Source organism: Eurytemora carolleeae, unplaced genomic scaffold (genome assembly GCF_000591075.1).
Source record: "Eurytemora carolleeae unplaced genomic scaffold, Eaff_2.0 scaffold779, whole genome shotgun sequence".
Classification (NCBI taxonomy): domain Eukaryota; kingdom Metazoa; phylum Arthropoda; class Copepoda; order Calanoida; family Temoridae; genus Eurytemora; species Eurytemora carolleeae.
The window spans coordinates 106,750-126,187 of record NW_019396862.1 but is presented as its reverse complement, the minus strand read 5'-3'; the positions used below and the strand labels follow the sequence as shown (position 1 = coordinate 126,187).

General features: G+C 32.1%; 2 protein-coding genes across 11 annotated transcripts in view; both read right to left on the bottom strand.

Annotated features, from left to right (window-relative positions):
- LOC111709496 (membrane-associated guanylate kinase, WW and PDZ domain-containing protein 3) overlaps nucleotides 1–19,438 on the bottom strand; it is a 104,314-nt gene that overhangs the window by 33,104 nt on the left and 51,772 nt on the right. For all 9 annotated transcript variants that reach the window (XM_023483173.1, XM_023483175.1, XM_023483171.1 and 6 more), the window contains 4 exons: nucleotides 12,509–12,593; nucleotides 11,555–11,644; nucleotides 10,784–10,842; nucleotides 5,718–5,876 (listed from right to left, as the gene is read on the bottom strand). In XM_023483173.1, coding sequence (XP_023338941.1) covers nucleotides 5,718–5,876; nucleotides 10,784–10,842; nucleotides 11,555–11,644; nucleotides 12,509–12,593 — 393 coding nt within the window. The remainder of the gene's footprint in view (nucleotides 1–5,717; nucleotides 5,877–10,783; nucleotides 10,843–11,554; nucleotides 11,645–12,508; nucleotides 12,594–19,438) is intronic.
- On the bottom strand, nucleotides 7,745–10,331 carry LOC111709497 (uncharacterized). Of its 2 annotated transcripts, none has more exons than XM_023483178.1 (5): nucleotides 9,921–10,331; nucleotides 9,282–9,372; nucleotides 8,870–8,916; nucleotides 8,099–8,790; nucleotides 7,745–7,804 (listed from the first exon to the last, which is right to left on the bottom strand). In XM_023483178.1, the coding sequence occupies exons 1-5, from the start codon at nucleotides 10,217–10,219 to the stop codon at nucleotides 7,755–7,757; spliced, it is 1,179 nt and encodes a 392-aa protein (XP_023338946.1). In that variant the 5' UTR covers nucleotides 10,220–10,331; the 3' UTR covers nucleotides 7,745–7,754. The 2 variants fall into 2 exon arrangements, with proteins under 2 accessions (XP_023338946.1, XP_023338947.1); XM_023483179.1 differs by having other exon boundaries at nucleotides 9,312–9,372; nucleotides 9,921–10,324.

Genomic DNA, 19,438 nt, shown 5'->3' with positions numbered 1-19,438 from the left:
CATATAGGTATAGGTTATTGTTTACTTAGATCTGTGATAAAAAAATAATGTACAGTAGTTGAAGCTACTTGTGCTTGCAATATTCATATAAGTATAGGTTATTGTTTACTTAGATCTGTGATAGAAAAATAATGTACAGTAGTTGAAGCTACTTGTGCTTGTAATATACATATAGGTATAGGTTATTGTCTACTTAAGATCTATGATAGATAAGACCTGGATCGTGGGCGGGACATTTTCATGATCCGCCCTAACCCACTCCGTCCTACCACAAACATATAGGTAGTGGCGTTGTACAAACCAAAGATGAATGGGGGGACAGGCACTGTATATTATCACGAAAAATCATCCCCCCCCCTTTTATAATTTTTCCCCCCATAAGTTGTATATTTGTGGGGGGGGGGTTACTGGGACAAATTCTTTAATATAAAGAATTGCAGACTATTATGGATTTTTTTACACTACGTAAAAAAGAAGATTTAATTGAAAAAGTGAAGTGAGTAAGTGGGTAATGGACAGTAAATTTGGTGCAGTGTGCAGAAACTTTGGGAATGGAGGGAAGTAAGAAGGGGTGAATGGGTCAGAGGGAGTGAGAGGGGTCCGAGGAAGTGGTGGTTTCAGCGCAGTGAGTCAACATGAGAAGTGACTGGTGCAAGTAAAATAAGGAAGGGTCGGTTATAAAGTTTTTGAAGGACAGTTCGAGTGGATGAGAGGAACACAGTGGATGAGATGATGACAGTGGATGAGAGAAGTTATGTGGATGAGAGATGTTATGTAGATGAGATAAGTGGATGAGAGGAAGTGAGTGGATGAGAGAAGTTATGTGGATGAAATAAGTGGATTAGAGGAAGTGAGTGGATAAAAGAAAGTGAGGGGATGAGGGAAAGTGAGTGGGTGAGAAAAAGTGAGTAGATGAGAGAAAGTGAGTAGATGAGTGTAAGATTAAATGAGTGGATGAGAGAAAGTGAGTGCAGGATGAGTGAAGATGAGTGTAAGATTAAATGAGTGGATGCGAGAAAGTGAGCTAGTGAAGATGAGTGTAAGATTAAGTGAGTGGATGAGTGAAGATGAGTGTAAGATTAAGTGAGTGGATGAGTGAAGATGAGTTTAAGATTAAGTGAATGGATAAGTGGAAGGTGAGTGAGTACATGGAAGTTAAAGAAACAAACTAAAATTAAATGTAAGGAAGTGTTCAAGATAAGCGGGAAGGGTTGAAGATACCAGGAGAGAACGGAATTACTAAAAAGTCTTCTCTAAGGAATTGATTACACGAGCATTACTGAAGAAAGGGGGAGGGGGTCATAATTGTAGCTTCATTTATATTTGTTCAGATAAACTATAATAGTTTGAGGATATTCAAAATCAGTCTTTCCAAGTTTTGACGCCAAAATACGAAACAAATACTGGTTAAATTAGTATCTTTTAATTTTGAAAGGTTCCTAGGTGTGTTGAGGGTATAAAATTAAACTCAAATCCATCTTGATGATTTATATAAATTAAATGTTTAAGTAGATTGAGAAAGTGAGTAATTAGGCAAGTTTGAATTTAATTAAAACGATATATAATAAATCTCTTATACACGGAGATGCTCTTAATATCTATTCATTCTTTGATAAATTAAATTTAAAATTCCGAGTTGAAATTAAAGCTATTGACGTCACTTATACAACAAATAATTCAATTCTTCCTTCCCTCTCCCCTTCTACAAAACTCACTTTCTCCTCCCCTAACCAACCCCCAAACCATTTAAAGTTCTACTCGGAGAAAATCCTTTTTAACTCATGGACTTTTCCCCACCCCTCTCTACTCAAATCCTTTCTTAATATTTCTTATATATGTTCTTGTCTGCATACCACAACTAGTGATGGGCATTAGTTTTTCCTTCATGTTTTTAACACTTGTTTTTGGTTTCAAGTGGTCAACATTCTTAAAGAATTATTATAATTAATAATCATTATCATTAATTTCTATAACTTTGCCTTTATGATATTTTGCAAAATAACAGAAAACGAAAAAAACTTTTGTCCAACTTACAATTTGCTATCATATAAATTCAGCGTTTTTTCGAGCCTCTTGATAAAACCTCTCAAGAAATAAAAACATGCTAATGTATATCAGCACTGTGTTCAATCCTTATAGCAGAATAGTGGTGAGGCCCTAACTATCAAATCCAACCATTAGGTCACGTGATAAGTGATATCTAACTATCCTATGGTCCCAATAACCAATATCCTTACAATATGAATATGCTCATATGTTCCTATATCGTGGGTTAGATTAGGTTGGGATTATATCTGGGCCAAGCGCTGGGGCTAGGATAGTCTAGGGGGCCGAGCGCTGCGGCTATTAAACACTTAGTTTTCAAGTTTGCTAAAATTATCAGAACTCTGAAGAGCAATACTTTATTCCCCAATTACAATCTGCCCATGTATTCTATAGGTGGGTAAGGCCCCTTCTTCAGGGTAGGTCTCGTGATTTAAAAAAAAAAATATTATTAATCACCCAAGGTTTCGGGCCAAAATTTGAGTTAGGGCCCCTTACCACAACCCCTACGACAGTCAGAAAATACCCAAAACTGATCAGAACATTCTTTAATTTACGATGATTAGGTAAAAAAGGTTGGATGAAAAAAGATTTCGAACTGAACTGGACATAAACTTCCTTTCAAGGCTGATAAATATTTATTATTGTGAGAGGGAGGGCTTTGAACCCCTAAAATGGTGTTTATGAAAGTATGCATGAAGATAGCAAAAGATTAATCACTCGGAAATGAGAATATCTGCGAGGAGAAAAGAAGATAAAAATAAGGATAGTATAGAAAATATCCAGATAGTATAGAAAATATCCAGATAATATGGAAAATATCCAGAGCTGAAAACTTTAGAATGGTGGATATCGAGATTAACGCTTGATCTCCTCTTTTTCTTAATCTCCAGATTAAATAATGCTTGTTTTCCTCCTGTTGCTAATCTCCAGATTAATTAACTGATCGGGATTATAGAAAATATCCAGATAGTATAGAAAATATCCAGATAATATTGAAAATATCCAGATATTAAATAAAATATCCAGATATTCTGGAAAATATCCAGATAATATAGAAAATATCCAGATAATATAGAAAATATCCAGATAATAGTATAGAAAATGTCCAGATAGTCTGGAAAATATCCAGATAGTATAGAAAATATCCAGATATTCTGGAAAATATCCAGACAGTATATAAAATATCCAGATATTCTGGAAAATATCCAGATAGTATAGAAAATATCCAAAATATCCAGATAGTATAGAAAATATCCAAAATATCCAAATAGTATAGAAAATATCCAAATAAACTGTAGGAAAATATAAAGATGAAGATAGATGCGGTGTGAATCTATTGAATAGTACGAATGCTTCACTTTAAATCCCGACACAAAAACAAAACTTCCTTCTTCATAAATCTTACTCAACATTTCTCATTCTAAAAGGCCCCTTTCAAATTGGAAGGGGGGGGGGTGAATATTCCATTAAAATGCGAGAAAGTGAGCTAGTGAAGATGAGTGTAAGATTAAGTGAGTGGATGAGTGNGAAAAGAATGATAAAGAAGTATCAAGTTTTAGACTCCTGAAGGGTTACCCACAAAATATAAGACTGTGAAGACGACCCTGAAACTTACATAATAAGATAATCCCGGGGTAAAATTACATCTAGTCGTTTAGTGGTTTCTTTAACTGATTTTGTAGATAAAGAAACATGTTTAATGTTGCAGAGAATAGGAAATATATTGAAACAGAAAGTATGAATTCCGTACAATTCCGTCTTTCAAGTCTTATCCTTTATGGATAACCCTGAATGTAGAGCGTAAGAAACTGTTCCTGTATATACAATCTGACAAAGCTAGAGTGTAAACTAGAAATGAGATAAATCAATCCTACAAGTTCTAGGTTCAAACTATTTTACAAATTCCATCCGCTCCCCTAGAAACATTTCCATGGGCATTACACCTGGGCCCTATCTGCTCCCCTGAAAACATTTTCAGGGGTACCCCTTTCCGCTCCTCTTTAAACATATTCTGGGTCATTTTTCTTTATTACCGTCCCTTACAAATATATTCTGGGACATTTCTTTCAATTTCCGTCCCCCATCCCCCCATTTTTATTGAAATTATTAAAATTTAAAGATATGAAACATGGAAAAAAACAAAATGAAGAAATAATTTTTTAGATAAAATAAAAACTCATTAGATTCCCAACACACATCTTTCGTATTATATTTAAGCAAGTTTGAATTTAATTAAAACGATATATAATAAGAGCTTCGAGCCCATCTTCTGTTTCAATTGTGTTCTCTTTATATACATTGAAAAAAAAAAAATAAAAAATTGCGAATTTTCAAAAAAATCGTGGATTTCAAAATTTTATGTAAATCGAATGTTGCTATCGGCTAATTTTAGAAAATTTGATCATCAATAAACCTTCCCTGGGGTCACGCGATATCCCAAAAAAAATTTGGTCCCAATCGGTTCTGCTGTTTTGACGTTTATTTGACACAAACAAACAAACAGAAAACAGACAAGCGAAAGATGGTAAAACTTTTAAATTCTTGTCTTAAAAGAAAAAAAGTCGAAAAAATCAAGGAACAATTTTTTTTCAAAAACATACTCTCCATACAAGATTTGATTTTCCTAAATTGGTCTTGCAAAATATTTGCTTGTTAAATATATGCCTTAAAAATTATCAGATCAGGTTTTATTGTAAGTAGACTGAATAATACATATTGCTATTAGCATGCTACTGTATATGTATATCGACGATAAATTACAGCAGTCCTCTTCTCCTAAATCTAATAAGCTCTATCAGATATCATGTATTAGATACAGGGGTAAATAAATACAACATTTAATGTAATGCTCATAAGAAATCAAATATGGCGATTTTTCATAAATAGCTCTTGAAATTAAAAAAAAGAAATGGCACTACGACTTTTTATGAAAAATGTTTTTTGATGATAAACATTAATTTGTTAAAGACGAAATATATTAAAAGTAGTTTGGATATGCAATAAACCGGTAAATATTCTAAGCTTAAAAGATAAAATAAGAAATTAATGTTCTTTTATTTTTTTTCTGAAAACATTCAAATAATTTGAATTGGAAAAAGAGAAATTATATTTTCAAATGAAAAATGAAAACAGTTGAAATGTTTCTTTCTTCCAGGTTTATAAATGATTTGAAATTGTCAAATAAAAACTATTTCCTGCCATTTTAGAAAATTTATAATTCATGACGTTAGTTTGAAGTTCTCGGATGAAAAATAAGATTTTACTCAAGTTTATTATTATTATTCCGTCCGAGAGAACCGGTTCCTTCTGTTTACTAACAAGGACAGTGTTGCATAAATCGTAAAATGGATGCATTAAGCTTTCTAAATAGTTGAAACTATTCTGCATTTGGCACGCATTTTACCTTTTTACCTCTTTACCACTTTACCACTTTACCACTTTACCACTTTACCACTTTACCACTTTACCACTTTACCACTTTACCTCTTTACGTCTTGCCTATGAAAGTATGACCGAAATTTGTTGATTATCAGATAAGATTAAATTTGTTCATTATCAGATAAGATTAAACAAATCTTTGATATTGACCCTAAGTTTAAGTTACTTAGGACAACGTTGTGAATCATTGATGATACTTGCATCACAAATCACAAAAAAATATTATTTCTTACCGTTATTCTCTTGTTCCGCCTCCATATGCTTGGCGGCCATGGCCTCTACGTTTGACCGGTTCCTGCGCCGCTTGCCTTCACTACTCGGGTGCTGACCGGGGGCTACTTCAGGTCTTAGAGAGGAGTCTCCGGTGGGTCGCGGGGTCCCATAGTGATTTCCTACAAATAATAAGTTTATAAGGACTGTAAGTGTAATTTCATGTAACCCTACATGCAAAGATGGCTATGCACGATTTACAACGGTACCTTAACACCTTTAGCTGATTAAATTGTGGATAAGATCGTTTTTCTGACCGGTAACTGTTTAATGCTTACAATTTCTCCATTGCTTTTTAGAGACCATAAACGAAAATAAACAGTTTTAAGAAACAAAAACATGGATATCTAATTCATACTAGATCAGATCAGACAAAGTTTGAAGGGCACCGTTGTAAATCAGACATTGCCATCTTTCATGGAGGGGTTTCTTGAAATTACGTTTTCAGTTCCTTAAAATGTGATGTTTCAAATTTAACATTTTCCCTCAATTAAAGTTAAACAACTGCTTAGGATTCCTTAAGTTTGATAAAATTTTATAAATGATTCTTATAAATTTAACAATTTCTTTAATTTAACAATAAAATCTTTATTTTCTGATAATTGATTGACAATTGAGGATTAAACCAATAATTTGCCACTAAAAATAAATGATTTTTTGTAAGAACTTGAATCCTAAGCATTGGTTAAAAAAACTTGATTCTATAACATTGAAAACGCCCTTTGGAAGACTAGTTGTAACCACATACAAAATTACTTCAGGTAAAATTATCAGTTAAGCTCTTCTTTTTTTTAAAACAATTTATTAATTTACTAGGAATTGCTTGTGTTATGTATCACTGAAAAGTTTGCACTGACATGTTCCTGAATTTTTAACTGAGTTTAACGGATGAAATTTCAAGATCTATGGTTTACTCAACTTCTCAAATTTTAAATTCTAGAGTGATTGTTTCATGGATAATCTGAAGTCTTGATATTGCACTCAAAGTGCAATTTGTTGGAATAAAAATATTCACTTAAACATAAATTTACTACTGCCACCTGTACACAAAGGAAAAGATAAGAAATAATGAGAGTTGGTATTTTTACAGAATACAAATTTTACTTCTTATCTCAATAAGATAATTTTAACACCTTTTATATATCTAGTACTACTTTAACCACAGAAAAATAAAAATAGGCTAATTTCATAATTTAAACTGGTAAATAAAAATTAACAAATCTTTATGAAAATCTGGATGTAACTCATCAATAATACCTCGAACATATTCTGGTTTTTGTTATCAATATAAAGTTTATGTTTTGCCATTAGCTTAACTATGACAGAAAAAAATGAATTGAAGTCAACATTCTTTCTTTTAGTTTATAAAGTTAACAGGGGTATATATTTTCTTATAGTTTATAAAGTTAACAAGGGTATATATTTTCTTGAAAAATTATTAAATTCTGTGTAAGGAGAATTACTTCTGACAGCAAATGTAAACCTGAAACTTTTCTTTACATTAACCTGGTTGGTCCTGATGCAAGGATACAGACTGGATATTATCTGACCCAAGATGTTCTGAATCTGAATTCTGATTCTGAATTGAATCTACCGTTGAAGTTGAATCTCTCAGACTGCCATTATCAAAGTTTGATTTTGATGGGTTTGTAAGAGAAGCGTGGCTACTGGATCGAGAAGAAGGTTGGTCGACTTGCATTAGAAGAAATTCTTGCATTGGAGCAATCTCATCATAGTTGTTGTTACTTGATGGTGTTTCAACCTGGAGAGATTTTGGTCTTACACTTGATCCAGATCTTAAAATAAATTCTTATCTATGCATGTGAGAAGAAGTAAATTCATAAGTATGTTTCCTAAGAAGAGGAGTCTACTTTTAATATTTTCAATGTCCAAAAATTTCAAAAAATTATAATTTGTTTGGGATTTGAAAATATTGTTTTGTTTTCTTGTAATTAGAGTTTGTTTGCATAATGTATACAGGGGGAGGAGGGGACAATTCATTATATATTGTTCCTTGATGAATGCGCCATTCTAACATTATAATATATTCCTAGGTATGTTCTTATTAAACATATCACAATAGATAGACATTATTCTATAGCCTTAACATTTTGTGATATATGTTAGTCCTCTTAAATAGATTAGGTCAAAAACAATGGATATATTGGCTAAAGGAGAACTGTGTGTAGTGTGCATGGTGAATCAACAAAATAGGAAAAATTAAATAAAATTAGTTTTATAAAAAAAAATAGAATTTTTCAGTTTAAAACTTGAAACGTAATAAAATATAATAGTACTGGTATTGAAATATTATGCCAGGAATTAGCAAAATATGTTTAATTTCCTGTTTGAGGCGAGGGAAGCCCAACTGTGTTTGGAGATCCTATATCATCAAAGGATCCTAAATTGGGATCTTTATGGATATCTGAACCTTCATTCAGATGGGAGCTTAAGAATCTAGTATTCTGGAACCCTGATCCTCGATTAACTTGGGAACTTGATCCTCCACTTTCTTGGAAATCTAATCCTCTTTTCGGGAAACTTGATCCTCCACTTTTCTGGAAATCTGATCTTCTTTTATTGTTGAAATCTGATCCTCTAATATTATGGAAAATAAATCCTCCATTTTCTTGGAAATCTAATCCTCTATTATCCTTGATAACTGATCCTGCATTATTTTGACAACCTTGTCCTCCATTGTTCTGGAAATCTAATCCTCTGTTGTCCTGGAAACTTGTTCCTTTATTATTCAGGAAACTTGATCCTTCATGATCCAGGAAACTTAATCCAGCTGAAGTTTTCAACTCTAACTCCTTGTAGGATGAAATATAGTTTTGAGACAGGTCTGCACTCTGACAAGATAAAAGCTGATTTTCTGATTGATCACATTTTGAATTCTCATTCTTTATTTTCTCGTTTATCCCTCGAATAGGATGGATAAATGTAGAGGTTCTTTTCAACAAAACGTCAGGTGTACAGGGAGTATTGGAAAATGTTTTCACGCCTTCCATCAAACTTCCAGTGATGCTTTCAGGTCTGCAAATGGAATTTCTCAAAGTTAGATGTTACATCAAATATCTGCCAATGTTTAGATGTTGTGACGAATTGTTTGTACCTGTCGTCTCTGTGTTGAAAATATTCTGTGAAATGGCCCCGGGGGACCTACTCACACAAAATAAATATAAACAAGATTTTAAAAAAAAATATAGAATCTTTCAATTCAACACATAAAGAAAACAAACCTTTCCTTGGGTTAAAACTCGTGAAAAAATCTGACGAAGTAGAAAAAGCACAGAATTTGTTTGTAGTTTTATCAAGTTTAAGGCTAATGTTGCAAGGCAGGGAAATTACAGTTCCCAAGGGAATCAGTTACTTAGAAATGTCTTTTGAGAGACTTTACTAGGTCAACATGTTTTGAGGAGAAAATGAAGATTTACTCGAGAGGACATTTCAAATAACTTCAATAATTTCCAATTGAAAAAAGTAAATTGGCCTTTTAGTCAAATAGCTTTGTAAAATATAAACCCCTGTTTGAAGGGATTGAAGCTGGGATAGACCTGTCCGTTCACATACATATTCTCTTCAGTAAGCTCAGTTCCAAGAGAATAGTTGCTCAATCTTAGAATTCAGAGTTTTAAGAAAAATAAAGGCGGAACTGGAAGGGTATGATACAATACAGAAGGTTTTAAAACGAAATAAGGGGGGGGGAGGTTAGAGGGCAGTGGTAGGTATAAAAAGAAATAACAGAAGAGATAATAGAAGTTTAAAAAGGGTTTCTAGAATGAAGGGGGGAAGCTTATATAAAGAGTTCAGGAAGGGAAGGTGAGGGGGAGTTAAAGAAAAGTGTTTAAGGGAAGGAGGGGGAGTTTATGGAAGAGTCGAAAGAGTTCAGAAAGGGAAGGTGAGGGGAGTTAAAGATAAGTCTATGGGAGAAGAGAGGGGAGGGGTGCAGTTCTATTTGAAGAATGGAAAAGGTAAAATAACAATGAAATAATATCATTTGAAAACTACAGGAAAACTCAGTCAAAAGATTTCTATCAATTTCTGACACAAAAATCTGAAAATTATAAATTAAATTTCAGAAACTTTAAATTGAAATTATTTTAACTTACAATATTATTTAAATTGATTTAAAAGATATATAACATTTTTCTTCATCGACACACCCTGAAATAGGACGCGTCAATGCCTCAAGTCCCAGCAAATCCTGCACCGAAGCTCTATAATATGTGTCCTGACGTCCTGGAGAATAAGATGATACGTACTCAAGTCCTAGTGGGTAATTGTTAGTTGCAGCATCGTTGATTTCTGATGAGTAGGACTTGGCGTCCTTAAACCTATACTCCTGAATGGACGTAACATCCTTGTGTCCTATACTCGGAATGTAATCTAAGATTGGAGGAGACAGGTTTTCAATCTTCTTCCTCTTTTTGTTCTTTCCAAACCAATGTGGTAAAGAGTTCATTTTATCCTTTAAAATTTAATTCTTTACGTAATATCTATATTAAATATACACTGGGTTTACTATTACACATACGCGGCAACTTATCAAACTAAACTGAATGAATATATAACAAAAATTGAGCTGATTCAGTTTTCCGAGAATTCAATTCGACCGCCATGGTTTCTCATCGCCGCTGTACAAATGTACTCTCAACTCAACATTGTGTACAGTGTACACTGAACATACGTACTCCATGAACCTTAATCGTCTTCGTTTAGAATAAATTGTCCGTCAATTTTTTTTTTACTAAATTTCTTCGGTTAAACTCAGTTAATGGATAAAATTTCAGGAACAACGTTATATTCCACACTAAAGATAATCCGTTGATATTAGCTCCTAAGTTTGGTAAAGGGTTTCTAGCATATTATGATCTTTCAGTAAGAGATGATAGGGGGGGGGATGGGTTATAGTGTAAGAAATTAGAAAAGTTTGTTAAATAGGGAGATAGAAGCTCTATAGAAGAATTTGGTACAGATAATTCGCCACATGACCTTGTTTTACAATATCAAATAATAAAATATTTACCGTCGTATTCTCCACTTTCTAGTAGATCACCAGACTTCTCTAATGCTCCAAACTCTTCCCTGTATAATTATTATTATTGTTTTCATTCTTTATTATCATTATCATGATTTAGTATAAAATTGATATTAAAATAATAATTATTGTTATTATAATTATCATTATCATTACTGTCAACAGTTTCTTTCATGTTTATCATTTATCTTTAAAGATCATTACTCTCTACGTCTTTTTCAACATCAGAGTATTTTTCATCGTAATCAATTATATCATTTATTCATTCTTTCTTTCATTAGAATCAAGAACAATCATCTTAATCATGGCCACCATTAATCTTGTTTAGTACAACTAGAGTAGAACTATTTATGTTTTCAATATATTCATTATTTTTAGACAAATGTACATTAACGAAGGAATAAAAATTATTATACATTTAAAGCGAGGACAACATTAAAATTACAAAATGAAAACGTCTACAAGTTTGACAATGTGTAGTGTAATTATTTATTATTTTTTTGTGAAACAGACGACGTAATTTTTAGTGAATATACAATCTTAGATCTCAGACAATTTCATCCTTGCTGGAAAAAAGGAGAAGCGAATAATCAGTATTTAATTTGACATTCCTCTGCCGCTTTAGTAATTGTAAATTGGCGGTACAGTCCAAAGTAGGACTGCAAAGGTTGGCTCAGCTCGGACAATTAAATGTGGTTCTTTAGCTTTTCATTTTTCTTTAAACTACGGTCACAGTTCCTTTAAAGCCTATTTATATACCTGGATAAGAATGTATAATCAACTCCGTTCCTCTCCTCAGGTCTGGGAGTGCGCGTTGTGACCGGCACTGTGCGCGCGTAAAGGTTGTCCCTAAACAATAGAATTAATTAATATCAAATTTATTAAAAATTCATGCGTGTGAGAATAAAAACTTAAAAAGACTTTAAAAAGTATCTATGAAGTTTTATGAAAAACTGGTCTAGAGCTGGATCTAGAGCCGGCAAATGTCTTTATTTTAAGATTTCTAAAATCTTTTTTTAATTTTAATTTTGTATTCCTATAAATTGCATTGAAAATATTTATGTGAATTTATATTTATGACCGCGGTCATGACTGCATGACCTCCGGGCATGATCTTAAACCTGGTGACCCTCTCGGTCTAACGGTTAAAATCTGGTCAGAAAGGAATTGAACCTTTGCCACGAACTCTGATTTTCTAATCTCTATTTCTTTGCAACTCAACGTCGTTGACGAAATTTCAAACTTTGAAATCGGTTAGAAATCAATCAATTTAAGTTTGAAATATCAAAGGTTTACACCATCAGGTTGCAAAGATATAGGGAATAGAAAACTTGAGTTTGTTGCAGGTCGGAACTTTTGATCATTACCATCGTCCGATGGAAAAAAATTACTTTGGTTTATATAAGTAGGCTTAACCAACCAGAAACTCTCTTGAACCTATTTTAGATCGAGAGAAAAAAGGCAACATGCTTGACCCGTAAAAATAAATAAGTGTTATCAGATTTTGAGTATTTATTCATTGCTTTCTCATTCAAAAGTTCCACCCTCAGTTCAGTTCTGATCTTTTTTCACATTCTAATTCATTTGGTGTACAAGTTCCATTTTGTCTAATATAGTCTGTATATGTACTGTACAGCTTGTACAATCTGCTTAAAAGTCGGCCTTGTACTTGAACTGAACCGGTGTTTACAATGTGTTGACTAAGTTCTATACCTGATTGTATTCTGTAAATGATGATCTACTCCACCCTTGGGAAATCTAGTGTTCAGGTATACACGGATATCAGAGTTGATCGAACCTGAAAAGTAAAAATTAAAATTAAATTAGACCAAAAAAGACTAACTATAGAAGAAAAATTATTTTGTTTCGAAATGAAACTGTAACATTAAAAAAAACGACCAAAAAAGTAAAAAAGAAAAAAATAGTTTTTTAGATCCTCATGAGCCAAACTTCTCTAGAAAATACCTGATTCAAATTTACATTTTATTTACAATTGCTCATTTTTATTTAAAAACTATACGATCCTCAATATTCCCACACAAAAAAACCACCTTCCTGGAAATGGCAGGTTGGTTTCTGTTGAATTAAAATTCTGAACCTTGTTTAACATTTCAGTTTCTACTTGAAAACTTTTTTATTGCTAGAAAACTTTAAAGTTTTCATCCTTTCACGGGGCAATTAGTGTTTCTGCAGTGACATTGTAGACACAACTTCCCCCCCCCCCTACCTTCCCCCAGATGAAGCATACACCCCTACCCAGCCTAAAACTCCTTTTCAATTGTCACTAAACAGTTTTGTTACTCTAATATTAAGTTAAAGCCTTTTTCTACATTTCTCTATTATGTTGAGATCGATGTCTCACAAGACAAGTGTTATTCAACAAATTAAAATTCATTTTCTATTGAAGGTGAGGCCCCAAAAGGGGTAGACGACCCCCCTCCCAAAGTGGGAAAATGCCCCCCCCCCCGGTAAGGATATATAAGAGGTTTAGCACATTACACTGTTGTCCCAGTGGTTGAGTATACCAGGATTAGGGTTCTATTGCTGGACGGATCATTACAAGATCAACAAAATTAAACTAATCCTGTACTTTAAGATATATCAATTACAAATAAAAGTAATACTGCTTTTTCCTCGGAAGGGATTTTGACTTGGATATTTCGACCATATTGCTCTAATTAGCATATTAGCTCGTATGAAACCGACAGAAAATTAATTAGAAAAGACGATCAATGCAAACTCGGGCCCATTCTGATTTGCTGCGTAAAATAAAATTATGATTTCGTATTCAAACAAAACAGTGAACAATTGGAATTACAAGTTTTTAAATATTTCTTGGTACTTATGAAACAAGCCCTGCAGGCTCTGACATAGCTAAATAATAAAAACTAATTCTGTCAATTCAATATAAATGTTCTATTTTCATAGTTTAAACAGATATTCCAATTAAATAGAATATTTGCAAAAGAAAAAAAAACAAAAGAAGAAACAAAAGAAAAAACGGAATGAAATGAATAAAAGGAACAAAAGAAAAGCGGAATGAAAGGAACAAAGGAAAGAACGGAATGACGAAAGGATTTAAAGGAACAAAAGGATGAAAGGATTGAAAGGAACGAAAGGATGATAGGAATGAAAGGAACGAAAGAAGGAAATGACGATAAGATAAAAGGATGGAAAGGAGGAAAGGAAAGAAAGGATCGGAAGGATGAAAGGAACGAAAGAGATAAAGGAACAAAAGGATGAAAGTAATAGAAGGATCGAAAGGATAAAAGGAACAAAAGGAACGAAAGGAATGAAGGGATGAAAGGAATGAAAGAAACGAATGGATGAAGAGAATAAAAAGACAGAAAGGACGAAAATGAATGAAAGGAAAGAAAGAGAGAGAGAAAGGGTTGACACAGATCGAATTGTAATCTTATGGATATGAATATTCTTTTCATCAAAAATATTTGCAGAATTATGATTACGATGAATGAGAAGGAACTACAATAAACTAATTATTACATATTATCAAAATATTTGTCAAAAAAAGGATAATTCTCATTTTCCCAAATTTCTATTAAAAGCACTTAGTTACTACATATAGTACACAATTTCTAGAAATATCATGAAAATCTTTTTGAATTTTTCCTTAAACTTTCTTAAGATGAAATAGTGGGACCCTAGATAAATTAACGTATCTCTAGGAGTGGGATCTATAAATCTTTGAAATATTGTATATTTTAATGTTGTTCTTCAAAGCAAATAGTTTCACCAGTAGGTTTGTAGGCCTATGTAGTGTACACTGCACATTTCAACAATTCCCGTTTACAATAAGAACAAAGATATATCTAATCATCATTGCTAAAACAAAGGTTTAATGTGTAATGAAGCTAAATTGAAAAATAAAAACAAAAAGAAAAGTTTTCCTTAACTTTTTAGAGCAGTAATTAGTTGCATCTTTTATAGACAATATACAAGGGGAAGCAGGGAAAAGTTTCGAAAAGAATATTCACAACATAATGTTTTACCTTGAAGATAATGTAGAACCAAGGGATAAATGGTCTAACAAATGTATTTGTTGATTGATTGATGCATTACCGATATGTTTTTGGGAGACATAATTTCCTATTCTTTATACAGGGACATAAGTTTTTATTTTGTTTCATAGAAAATAATATAAATACAGTTTTAACAAAATTATAGAAATTAATTTTGATGAGAAATTGACAATTTTTTTTTTGATTTGTTTTTGTAAATATATTAAAAATATTCAAGGTTTCCAAGACCTTGCGAAGCCCCACAAATCCGTTTTAAATTCATTAAGCGCGATTATTAATAAACATTTGTTTCATTTCTTAGAAATATTTTTGTTGGAAACTTAATTTAACTTTTATGAAAATAATCAAATTCTTCATAAAAAGTAAATTGAAATTTCCCACAAAAGTTAAAAATCATTTCTTAAGATTGCTGGTTTCTTCATGGACACAGATTTATAAACACAGGGGTCTCCAAAATAACTGCATCAATCTAGTCTGCCGAGTCCATTAGCGCCTGATCCAATCAGGGTTCAGTCATGTGTTTGTTGTCTATTCTGAACCAATAGAAATTGCATGGCGGTATCGTCTATCTTTCTATCTATCTCATCATCCAATTAGAGATAAATCCTTATATCGGCGCTATACACTAAATGGAAATATTTACTTCTACTGAAACTATACAAGAGAAATATGCAAAAAAAGTTATGCCCGATTATCCCTACTCTGTAAACTCAAGTTTATTGGTATGAACCTGAAAGACCTGGTTAGAGTTTACATTGCGTATATACGTAGTATTCTTGAGTACTGTTGTGTAGTATGGAGTTCCTCTTTGCCCATAGCACAGGGTGAGGCCCTAGAAAGGGTTCAGAAGGTGTCCCTAAAAGTTATTCTAGGCCCAGTATATGTTAATTATCAATCTGCTCTATCAGTTCTGGAACTAGAAACCTTAAGGATTAGGAGAGAGAAACTTTGTTTATCCTTTGCTAAAAAATGTCTAAAATCTCAAAGGCATTCTGCCCTATTCCCGGTAGAACCAGTCACTCACAACCACCAGCTACGGAATGTTGAACTATTTACTTCAACTATGCTAGAACGGAGAAATACAGAAAATCTGCTATTCCCTATATGCAGAGAAAATTAAACTTCCTATGATATAACCTTATCTTAATCTGTGATAAAACCCATGATATATTCAATTATATTCTTATGAGAATGTTAATCATATTATAATATGTATTATAATCTTGATTTATCTCTAATAAATCTTACTTACTTACTTACTTACTTACTTACTATAGTGGCATGTAGATTCTTTATTGTTTTAAAAGCTATAAAACTATTTAAAACATCTTAGTGTGATTTAAGGTAGTCTTCAAACGTATTTATTTCTGTTTATCATTGAAAATAACTCGGATTGTTAAACACATAATATTTGATAAGAACATACATTGATATAATGTTATCAACCTCATTTAAAGGGAATGTTCCCAACATTAGAAACACATTTTACTTTATTTTTGTGAAGAACTGAAGAACAATGTCTCGTAAGGTTGTCTGTAAAAGTTCTTGTTAATCAACGACGAACGTTTATGTTTTAATCATTATATAAATGTGGTTTTATATATATTCTTTATATGAAGAACGCTGATTGATTTTCAATGCAGTATTTATACATTACAGAATACAGAATACAGAATACAGAATACAGAATACAGAATACAGAATACAGAATACAGAATACAGAATGCAGAATGCAGAATACAGAATACAGATTACAGATTACAGAATACAGAATACAGAATATGATTCTTTCGATTTATTTAATATTTGAAAGTTAAACCAAATCTTTAAACAAGATGAAATATGTAGATTTTCAAGAAATAAAAGTTTTGTCCAGAAAAACGGGCCCAGATAGTTTCATTCTCTAATTCAATTATTTGAATTTTACAATCTCATTTCTGTCTCATGGACTACTAGAATGAAATAAAGTGTTAATATCAATATAATTCTAGAATCCCCGTTTTTAGTTTCAGTTGAACAAGTCATGTTATAAAAATCCTTGCTGAAGATGAAAATTTCTAAAATGTAAATTAAGTTTTATATTCGCATATTGATACAGCAAAAACCGGGGGTAACATAAGTAAATAAAATTGACATTTTGTTTTGTCAAAAATCGAATTAATATTTCAAAAATCGAAACTTTTTTTCAAAATTCAATTTTTTTAATTTCTCGGGAACTATAGTATGCTTCATGAATATCTGAACCCAAATGGACAAATAAATAGATCAATATAAAATGTCTGCAATTTTTGCAAAAATATTTTTTCAAATACTTCTGTTTATTAATGTTTTTTGTTTTAAAAAGAGAATGTATAAAGTACAAACTACGGATAAAATAATAATGAAATTGTGTAATATTGTATAAATATGTGTCGCTAGAAAAAAAGGCGTATTTTAACACAGTAAATTGTGAAAGGCTCGTTCATACTTCGAAATGTTGACTGAAAGATCTGTATACATGTTTGAATTCAATCTGAATAACATTAACTATCAGATAACTGAATAATTAATTCAACTAATTAGCAAGCTACAAGATCAAACAGGTGTTAATTTAATATTATCGATTCAGTGTGAGCCAAATAAAATAGACTATCAAGGAGATAAAATGTCGTCTTCTTTGTTAGATTGGAAACTTGTGACGTCATGCATAATTGGTCAATAGTTTCTGTTATATATCCATGTTTTGGTATTTGAAAACTGATTATATTTATTCGTGGGTTCTTTACACAACTGACTTGCACATTTTTTTGCTGCAGGAGCACTGAGGAAATTAACAGAATTAAACATGTTTAAAGGTAGAAAATCGACGTTATCTTCCACATAATTGATCAGATCAAGGTTTCAACATTAACTTTATGAATCGGTTCTTTTTCAGTGGAGGCTCACACTACATTACAGGCCCTGGTTTATCAAAGAACAGAAAGGACATAGGAACCTTTCCAAACTTTAGAGATTTAGAAATACGAGACAAACTTTTAGAGATTTAGAAATACGAGACAAACTTTTAGAGATTTAGAAATACGAGACAAACTTTTAGAGATTTAGAAATACGAGAAAAAATATTAAAGATTTAGAAATACGAGACACAATCTAATTTTTGCATTTACACTACCTGGGACCAGGGGTTGAACCATGTTTACGCGGTTCAACCATGTTTCGCTATTTATTAAATTTGGCCCCTTGTGTCATAGATCTTTGATATTTCAAACTATTTCAAATATATTAGATCAACTATCTGAGTTTGAAATATTGATGGAAAGATTAGAGATTGTGGCGAACATAAATATGATGGAAAAAACGAGTAAAAAAGAAAATGAAAAAAAAATGTTGAAAGCTAATGGTACCATAATCTCGGGCATATGATTTATGTGTGTCGCATGCAAATGCATTTAATACCCTAATAATGCTGCCTGATTGTGCCTTGACATAAAGGGACTGTTCAAATAATTCAGCAAAGTTGCAAGGCAGGCATCAACAGTTTTGATTTCTTTAGCAAGTTTAATGCTCGATTATAAGAAGATAATTTGCCAAACAATAGCGGCCAATTTATTTAAATAGTTTATACCTCCCCCTTTGCCACAATTCGTGAAGATTCCCTTGAAACTCTAGATTTGAGCTAAATAGTCTGTATATTGCATACTATACAATATACATACAAGATTTAACTTAATCCCACAATTAGGCAAAATTAGGCCATTTTGCAATGGAACATGGCAATAGAAGGAAAACAGGGGGCCGGGGGAGGGGAGGGGGGGTGCAAGATATTAGCTGGGTTTAGTTCAAACAAAGTTAATGATTAATGACTAAAAACACTGAAAATTATGAAGATATACACTCTAGAGAATGGTTGAGAAAATAGCCAAACAACAATTTATTATAAAATGCCATCTTAGATAAAAAAAAGGGGGGAGAGAGAGGCCAATTGGTGGGGGGGGGGGAATAAATAAGGAAGGTAGGAGAACTTATCAAATTATTGACGCTGAAAGGTCAGAAAAAGATATTGTTTGTATATTTTCTAATTCCTATATCTTTTCAACCTGATGTCGTAGACTTTTGATATTTCAAACTTAGAATTCTGTTCTGTTAAAATAGACTAAGCTAGAAGTAAAAAAGATTTACACCATCAGGTTGCAAAGATGTAGGGATTATATCATATCAATGAGACAACAAATTTAGTTCCTTACATATTGGATTTTGGAAATAATTTGAAAGCTTGAATTCTGTCTTAGAAGTTACATAGATTTAGTAAACTAGTAAAGAAAAAGAAGAAAAAGAAGAAAAAGAAGAAAAAGAAGAAAAAGGCGAAGAAGAAGAAAAAGAAAGAAAAAAAACAGAAAAGTAAAAATAGGTACGAGAAATAGAAAAAATAGAAAAAAGACGAAGAAACCAAAGAAAAATAATAATAAAAAGAAAAAGAATACTTAGAAAAAAAATTAGAAAAAGAAAAAGAATAATATGAAGAAAACAAAGAAAAAGTAAAAGAATACGGCGGCGAAGAAGAAGGGGAAGATTACTAAGAATAGCAGATTGAAGAATAGAAAAGGTACTAAGATTAGAATGGAAG